At 31.6% G+C, this 9,441-nt stretch overlaps 2 protein-coding genes across 2 annotated transcripts in view; one reads left to right on the top strand and one right to left on the bottom strand.

Moving 5' to 3' along the window:
• The window catches only part of LOC148280132 (uncharacterized), a gene marked incomplete at its 5' end in the record, with an annotated part of 81,404 nt that extends 75,379 nt beyond the window's left edge, over window positions 1-6,025 (top strand). Inside the window, 4 exons of the mRNA XM_088228876.1 lie at window positions 504-729; window positions 830-986; window positions 2,967-3,752; window positions 4,889-6,025. Of these exons, the coding sequence (XP_088085002.1) occupies window positions 504-729; window positions 830-986; window positions 2,967-3,752; window positions 4,889-5,206 (1,487 nt within the window). The remainder of the gene's footprint in view (window positions 1-503; window positions 730-829; window positions 987-2,966; window positions 3,753-4,888) is intronic.
• On the bottom strand, window positions 5,977-9,353 carry LOC148280133 (queuosine 5'-phosphate N-glycosylase/hydrolase). Its single transcript, XM_088228866.1, has 4 exons — window positions 9,007-9,353; window positions 8,653-8,868; window positions 7,131-7,593; window positions 5,977-6,584 (listed from the first exon to the last, which is right to left on the bottom strand). Exons 1-4 carry the CDS (start codon window positions 9,115-9,117, stop codon window positions 6,346-6,348), a joined length of 1,029 nt encoding a protein of 342 aa, XP_088084992.1. The 5' UTR covers window positions 9,118-9,353; the 3' UTR covers window positions 5,977-6,345.
• Between the last annotated feature and the right edge of the window lie 88 nt (window positions 9,354-9,441).

Raw genomic sequence — 9,441 nt, forward strand, 5'->3', positions numbered from 1 at the left:
AATAAATTTACTGGCAGTTTGCAGTCAATGAGAATTGTTTTTATAAAATCTTCGAGTGTCCATTTATTTATACATTTAAATGTTAGGATTTTAATAGCGCTTAGTCACTTTACAATGCAGTAATGCACCATGTAAAAATATTGGAAAATACAAAATGCACATTATTTGACACATTTTAAAAACATTTGAAATATTTTTTTACTTCTCGTATTGTAACTTAGAAACATATTACAAAAGAGATGGAGAAGGGAATAGGGAAGTCTAGGCATTTACGGGGCTTATGACCCATCATTGACTGGTTGAATTGGCCACTTTACACACTGTGCAAAATTCCTATATTGCAATCTTTTACTTCTTTTTACATTTACTAATCAACTTTTAAAATGTTATTTAGTTTGTTTAAAATTTAAACTTTGTGGTTTACTGTTCACTTTTTACAAAAGTAAAAGTGAATTAATTATTTTAAATATACCAATATCATTAGGCACCTAATATTTTTTCAGGCTCAATCGCAGAGAGAGAACATAAAAAGTGGCTGAATGCGGTACCAATGGAAAATAATCCATACTCACCAGAGGCCATCCAAAGGCGATTAAGTAAACAAAGTAATAGTTCAGTATTTGATCTAGTTACAAAAAGTTCATCAACTGAAAATATACAAAATGATAAAAAGGTTACAGGATTACCTTTACAAGCCGCTCTGAGCGAAGGTCAATCAGATTTTAAAAGGTGTGTTTATTATAAAATAGGCACGTTACTAAACTAGTGGACGAAAGAAAGTATAAGGATGTGATGACATTCTGTCAAATGCATTTGCTTTGTATTTTAGGTACGGAAGAGACTACTACATCAATGAAGCGAAGAAAGCAACGGGAGCACGCAAACGATTCTCAGAAATGAGATTTGATTCGGTTCCAAACGATACAATGAACATCAAAACAAAACCAAACAGGTTAATGCGTTCAACATCCGAAGCCACAACTCCAGTAAGTTTCAACAATTCGTTGAATGATCTGGAAGGTTCTGCATTACACGAAAATATAACGAGGGTTTGCATGAGGTCTAAAACTGCTAGCCACGGCTTTGCTATCAATCCACTATTTGAAAATACTGACGCTATCCAGCGTACCCCCTCAGAAACAAACATCAGAAAAAATAAACCAGGTTCTTATCAAAGCCAAAGGGACAATAATCTAAAATCTCTGTCAATATCCAATGATAACAAAACCAATGTTGAATTTTTAAAACTAAACATACCGAAAAATCCAGAAATTATTGAAACAAATTTTCATACTCTGAGCAGTTTGCGTTTGTTAAAAAGTGAAAGTTTAGGCAAAAAAAATAGTCGGCAAAACCAGAAGGCTAGCATAGAAAGTGTATTTGGGGGAAGTTTGCGTCTCAGAAACAGCCATAACTTTTACAATTTACCAAACATTTAAACTTAATATTTATTTTGCGTAGATAAATAGGCACTAGTCTTATGTTACGCTGGTCATGCATTGGTAAAAAAAAAATACCAACTTTTAATGGCGCAGCATTTTGAATTAAAAGGAATGTACATAAATTTTGTTAAAAAAAATATATGATGCTATTCCTTAAAGCGAAACTATGTATTTTCTCCCATTAACAAATATACATATTTTTTTATGGGATGGGGCAGTATCGAAAAAATTCTATCATCTTCAAAAAATATAAAGGAGAAAGCCGGTTTCCATTTAAAACATTTTAATCACAAATGTTGTAAAATTTTCTACTCTTAGGGGTAAATCAATTTGTTACCAGACTAATTCACTCCTTTAAAAAGCACAATATGTATGTAATATTTGGAAGCTAGAAATAAATAAAAATAAACCTACTTAGCTTTTTTCTCACAATTTCCCAATATACTGAAAATCTGAATACTTAATGTTTTTGAGTTTATTCATATTAAAAACATGTAAAAAATTATAAAATTCAAGAGAATCAATTTAGATCGGGGTTTTCTAAATGATATTTTCGATTGTTGGGCATTTTTCTTATGCTACACAAAAGAAACAACTTTAATTCAACATGATTATGTATAAAATAATCCATTACAAATGATATATACATAAATATTTGTGTTTAGATTTTCAGACTAAATGTTACCAAAACATGGAATGTATTTAATGAGAATTTAACTTTGAATTTGGCATGCAAAGTCAAATTTGAGACTAAAAAAATATGAACCAAAATAAATTTGTTTCACATTAATTTCTGCATGGGTCGTGACTTATATTTTAGGAAACCCTTGTATAAATTCATAAATTGAAATAAATCCGCAATGTTTTCAGTATGTCCAAATGTTCATGGACTGGCTGGATATCCTTCCAGGGGAGTTATTAAGATCTAACTTTGTTGCAACAGAGGGAGAAAACTTTTTTAAGAAGGCAGTTAGATATTTACAGGGCTTACGACCCATCATTGGCTGATTCAAGTGGCCACTTTACATCAACAATGTCTAGACTTCAATTTTCCTTCTCAAAAATGTTTTCCCTCTCTGTTGCAACAAATTTAGATCCTAAATAAATCCACTTATTCTTATTACAACTTTTTTGATACCTGTAGAGAAAGATGTAAATGCGTGCACTTATGTTGTAAATACTAGTGAGTGAGAGTAAATTATTTTTTTTTGTCAAAAACCATAGATCTAATGATTGAAGCACCCTACTTTATTTATGGTTAGCACTGAGTTCAAAGGCATGTTATAGGTATAGGTGAAATATTTATTTGAAAATAAACGGTGAGTTTTAAATTTTGTTTACTACCCTGTTTTGACTAATCCAAGCATGAACTTTAAAAAGGCTCACTAACCATAAGCAAAGCTACTTAACATTAATGATTCAAATAAACTAACAAAATGATATATTATTACAGGAGTTTTCATGTTTTGTGTTTTATTTTTGTAATCAAACAAATATTCAATTTGTTTTTATAATTCATTACAGTCATGGTTGGCCAAAGATGTACAAGATAACAGGCATCCCAAAATGGAGGCTACTGAAGTAAACAAGATCGTCAAAAGTGGAGCAAAATTAAATACTCTTCCTCCTCAAGTAGAAATACTAGAAGAGACTTGTCAAATAGTGGAGGATAAAGTTGCACCTCCAACTCAAATAATTGAAATTGCTCCAAAACATGAAGTTTATGAACTGAAATCCCAATCTGAAGTTGATTCAGTAACACTCCAATCTGAAGTGTACGAAGCCACACCCATTATAGTGGAAGATGTTGATACACAATTCGACAACTTATATGAAAAAGCATTTAAATATGAAAATGACGAATTTAACATATTTGCAATACCAGTAGATTTGAATGAACAATCTACACAAAAATTACTCAATCTTACAAATGGAGTAATTATAAATAATTACGAAGTTATGGATCAAAGCGATAGCATTAGCAGTGTCGATGATTCTCCAAGAGTGTACAATATACAATCTGGTAAAATTTTATCTAATACTTCTCAGACACTCAATCAAACAATGACTGAAGCAAAAAATACTAAAAATTTAAATTTCAACGGACACAGCGAAAATGGTCTTATGGCAGCTAACAATAATATAAAAGCATGGAAATCAACAGGAGATGTGTACCGAGACACTATTGATAATACAGAAACAGTAAGATTTTCAGAATCTAAGATTGAAAGTGATATTGATTTACCCTCTGTCAAAGATTTGGCTAAGAAATTCTTTGCGCAAAAATCTGAAAATCTACCAGTAAACAAAGTAAGTGAAGTATATTTTTATTAAATTTATCTGTCACAGTAAAATTGATATCCATTATTAGATTTTTATGTGATTCAAGTCGGTATTCATGAACATACTATATTTGTGAATATCGAGAAACCAATTTTTATCAAAAGTCAACCAGGCAGCATCACAACACACTACTGCATTCCTCTCGTGTGTCTTGAACATAGACCCCGTATATACAATAATTCAACAAATAACAGATTATTTACAGATCGTTATTAAGAAAATGAAATCAGCTGAAGTCAGTTTTCCTATATAATGTTTAATAAAATCATTACATCTTTATGTTTGATTTTTGTATGTAATTTGTCTTATATAGTCTTGTATCATTTCATTTATCTTGTTTAATATCATCAACTATTTTTTAATATTATTTTTTGTGATATTTATACATAAAATAAAAAGTTCACTTGCTATATTTTAAAATATGTAATTTATTGTAAAAGTTGACCGCTTTAATTATTTGAGAAGTTCACGTAACTGAGGATGGAAGCATGCACAAAGAGCTCGCAACCCGCCTAGGAATTGCTGGAGTAACTTTTAACATGATGCGTGTTGTCTGGAACTCTTGTCTATACTCGGTCAAAACAAAATGCCGATTATTCAACTCTTATATAATTCCAGTACTCCTATATGGGTGCGAGTCTTGGCACCTTACTAAAGCTTAGAACACCAAACTCCTGAGTTTTCATTTTATAACTAACATTGAAGTCCGAGTATGGACGCAGCAGCCTCCTATAACGAGCGTCTTGAGGATGCGGCGGTGGACCTGGCTTGCACACGTGCGGCCCGTGCCTCGCGAGAGCCTAAACCCAAGTTACGTCTTCTTTAAATCTCCGGGCTCGCGCCGTCCAGAAAAGGCCATCAATGTCAATTTTTCGACTTCATTTGGCGGAACTAAGGGGCGCTGGATTGGCGTGGGAGGATTGACTAGAGTGCTGGCTAGCGATAGGGCCTCCTGGAGATAACTAGTGATGTCCACATGCTCCACTTAAGAGCGGATGTGGAAAAGAAGAAGAGAAGAATTCATTTTAATACGTATAAGAAAAGATAATATTTAATAAATTTCTTTAAATTTTTATATGCAAATTAATGTTTTATAATTTTAGCCCAAAAGAAAAATAAGCAAGGATTTAATGGGGAACAAAATCATCACTAAATCTCTCTCATCCAGTCAGGCATCTCTGAAGCAACCACAGCACATGCATTCTCTAACAGCGCGGAGTATTTCCAAGGAGTTCCGAGATGAACTTAAGTTGTCTATGCCAACCCACACTAATATACACCCAGGAGGCAGCAAGAATTCACCAGGAGTTGAAGAACCAACGAGGGAAGGAAAATCCCCAAGTCGACCAGATAGCCCGGTGCCTGAACCGGGATCTTTGAAAAACAAATTGGCCTTTTTCGAACAATTAAACAAACATTAATCATACATTATTTGAAAAAAACTGTAAATATACCAGCAATAAATAAACAGTAGATTAATTATAAGAATAGCCATTATTGGGAACAATTTGTGTTTAAAGCAATTTTTATGTATATAAACATTTCTGGACGAGCCAACTGAACAAATATTTATAAGTGGAACTGATCATGTATTCTGACTTAACACACTCAATTCCTCAGGAAAACAGATCTAAAAAGATTCAGAGAGTAAAAAATCCATTCATAAAATTTACAATCCTGAGCCAAAGATTGTTATCTCTTGCCTCTATCAAAGCACAACCAAAACAAATTCACATATGTTGAAAATTAAAACTATTGAATAATCTGGTGCCATTTATAAATTAATATTAATGAAGTCGATTATTAAGGCTTTTAGTATGTCTAAATAAATCATATAGTGTCGTGAGTATAACATATTTTACAAAGCCAAAAGTTGTGCACTATATCAGAAGAAAATAATATTTTAATTTTAATTGATACCAAGCAATTTTAATGAATTAAGTGATTTTCTAGGCAAAATGAGTACAATTAAGTTATGTTATCAATACTCCATTAAACATTACCAAATATTCAGAAATACATATGCATAGGCATTTAACATTTCCTTATTTAAGTGTAGCTATGTACATTTATAGAGTTTAATCATTACTCAATATGAATTATTCATAATCATTAAATATTGGATTTTACAATAATTTATATGACATAAGGATATGTAAAAGTAAAGTGTAAAATAAGGAGAACTGTAAAGTGTTGTTATTTTAATATTTTATTAATAAAATGTTACAAAAAATAATAAAGTCGTTTTTAAACTGTTTTTTTTGTTAAAATTTTACAAAGCAATGAAAGTATCATTTACTGATGCCAGCTCCAAATGCTGACCTACACTGCGAAACTATACAGAGATGGTATGCCCTTGTTGTAATTGTGGACAAACTGTTTTTTTATTTCACATGCTAAACATATATAGTTTACAGAGTTGGAGCCGTCAATTACCACAATCCTTAGTAATGACACCTTAGCTAAAATTGAAAACTAAAAGACTTTTTCCAAGTTTTTTCACTCTGGAATATTTAAAAATCATCAAAACTTATTTTGAGTAATTTGTTTAGATACTATTTTAATAATATTTCCCAAGTACTTTATGATAAGGAATGTATTCTAACTCAGCAGCGTGTTTCCTTCGGTATACCCACAGATAGTAATCAATTAAAACAGGGTTGATGTCACTTGGTTTGAGATTTGTATCTTTTTCAAAGGTTATCATTTTTTTCACTGTGATGTTAACAAGCTCAATGACTTCAATAGAAGCGCCTCTTATTTCGACTTCTTCTCTAGCTCCACTTTCTAGAATTATATCTAGAACAGAAAATAACAAAGTAATTATTACCAAGAATAAATTATTTTCGGAACTTTAAAACGTTTTTATACGTAAAAACATTCAAAAGTGTAAAAATAAAGTCTGGTTTTTAAGCTTTACAAAGGATTTATACTGTTGTATTTTTTTGTTCTCTCAAAATAAACAAAACATTAAAAAGAATCATCAAGAATCTTAAGTTTTTTTTTAAATGTGCATTTTGTTACTATTTTAGGAATCACATAATATATGTACTATAATTTTATTATATAAAAAATATTAACATAATGAATAATATGCTATATAGTTATACTGAAATAATACTTGTAAAGAAAATCTAAAAATATTATTATGTAGGTTAAGATGATTACATTAGCACACCTTATTTATTTAAAAATAACATCTTATCTTTCAAGTCCATAGGCTAAGATAAGCTTTTAAATGATAAAATATCAACAAATGAGCTGATTAAATATCAAAGATTTTCACCACTGCCTTTAAGATAGTGATAATGTTTTTGAAAGAGAAGAGGTAAGAATTATAAAAACCTTTTTTCAGCAGTTCCATTAATTCCGCGGAGTATTCCATCGCACCAAAGTGTACTAAAACTTGAGGAACTCGGTAATCAGCAAACATGGTCAAGTTCTCAATATCTGTAAAGTCTCCCCAACTCTTCCCTGCATACCGAGACCACAAATCGGCGACCAGTATCTGCGCTCTCTTATATATTCCGACTCGAGAATTGTCATAGTACGCTTCATCGCGATAACAGGGAAAATTTGCTACAACCATCTTCATAAGCTTTAAAGCAGACTTGTTGGCGTCTGTTATGCAATTTTTGAAAGAACCTCCGAACTTGTTAATTAGAATATCCCCTACTTCATGCAGGCAAGCGACTCTTGTGGACAAAAGTGGCACTGTAGTAGTTTTATCATCCGATCGGAAAATATGAGCCAATTTTTCTTCTGATATTGTGGAGTACATTCTAGGATTTGTGATATCTACTCCATCCTAAAAAATGTATAGAGATTTTTAAAAAAATAATAACCATCCCACTTTTCCAAAGTGACTATGCTTTAACTCTATGGAACCTCTGACCTGTATTAAACTAAGATCCTGGAGTATTTTATATAGAATATGGTACAAATCCCAAATATTTTATTAACATAATTGAAATATTTTGAATAGGTCCCATTATTAGTGTTGCGGACTCATGGAGCAGGGGTCCAAAGTATAAACCTCACTCTACCCCAACTTGATTTCCATTTTTTAATAGTGAGTTATTCGCAACTCGTTGAAAATGACCCCAGAATAGAAATATTTGGGTAAATCATAAGAATGCTAATATTTCAATTTTACTTTTATTTTTATTAAAAACAGTAGGTAGTTTTTTTTTTTTGTTTTGACCTATTGAGTTTTGAGAAATATTTCATTATATTTCTATGTTAACAAAACATCATCCTAAATTTCTCAGTTAGAAAAAATATTCTACGCACTAGTTGAAGCTGATAATTGGCCTTGTAGGATTAAAAGGTATAATTATATTCACTATTACAATGATCACATTGTTTAATTAATACTACTAATCTGAAGCATTTAGTATCCACTTAGTGATTTAAATAATATAAATCATTGACATGATTCAACAAAAATTCTTGCCATTTCACAGTGCAAGTAAGCCTGACAGTGTCCCTTCTAAATGATAGGAAGAAACAATAAATTGCCATAGTAACTTCACTCCATCTTTACACATCGCAAGCCCAAAGCAATAGTGAGATATCTATGAAGATCATATTCTGAGATAATCGAACTTTGAGGTGTCCAAAGCCTCTTAATGAATGAAATTATTTGAAGTGGATTATGAAATGTATATTTTCACATAGGTTAACTATCTAACTTCAATATTTTATTATTTAAAAAACCACTGTATCCCAAAAACAGAAATTTCGGGTATTTCTCGCTATTGCTTTGGGCTAGCGAGATATCAGTTCAGTTATTTGAATTTTCGTGAATCGTTTCATGCAGAATTATTCAAATTTTTATCCTCCAACACTATTTCTTCAAATTTACCTTGATTGCTCGACGAAGGGCAGCACACAGAGCCATGTATCCGGTTTCACCTTCTACCTTCCATTTTGCAGAGTCTCCTGGAGTCCAGAAACAAAAATTCAATGTATCAATAACAAACATCCAGTCAACTGCATTTTCATCATCGGGAGTTGGGTGAATGCCATCATCACCATATCCCTCGATGGTAATGTTACCATTTTTCAAATTATTTAATATCTGAAACGAACAGAGTACATTTTACCGGGTATATAGAATCCACTACTAAATAAATTAATGTATAAGCGGGTAAGTATAAATTAATTACAATTTATTTTTAAAAGTCGAGTAATGCAATTTATTAGGTTACATCCATACCTCTGTAGACAGTTGTATAACTCCCCCTTCGTTTATTTCCACAAGTTTGGCAGATTTCATTATGAATTTCCCAGCTTCTTTGGGTAAAATAACTTGATCATCATCGGCCATATCTCTGGTATTTGAAATTATATTTGTGAAATCTTTAAACAATGATCAGCAACAAAAGCAAAAATAGCTACAGCTATAGACGGTGAAAAAATTAGCTGTTATTACTAGCTTATCACTTATCAACGGTTTAATAAAACTGAAAAACCGTCGTTTACCCAATTGCAAAATTGCGAAATGCCGATGGCTATATAATGCACGTTTGACAGTTGACAGCATAGACCACAGATTACATATGCATAGACCAAAGATCATAGCAGATTATGCAGAGATTATACAGCTGGATAGGTGACAAAGGCCATAGACTATGATTACATGTAAATGACT

Source organism: Micrasema longulum, unplaced genomic scaffold (assembly GCF_059751315.1).
Source record: "Micrasema longulum isolate JH-2025_06_02 unplaced genomic scaffold, ASM5975131v1 h1tg000611l, whole genome shotgun sequence".
Taxonomy (NCBI): Eukaryota; Metazoa; Arthropoda; class Insecta; order Trichoptera; family Brachycentridae; genus Micrasema; species Micrasema longulum.

Coding starts and splice junctions, on each gene's coding strand:
- LOC148280133 (XM_088228866.1), bottom strand. CDS start 9,117: ATGGCCGATGATGATCAAGTTATTTTACCCAAAGAAGCTGGGAAATTC. Junction 8,869..9,006: donor TTATACAACTGTCTACAGAG/GTATGGATGTAA, acceptor TGTTCGTTTCAG/ATATTAAATAATTTGAAAAA. Junction 6,585..7,130: donor AATGGAACTGCTGAAAAAAG/GTTTTTATAATT, acceptor TTTCTGTTCTAG/ATATAATTCTAGAAAGTGGA.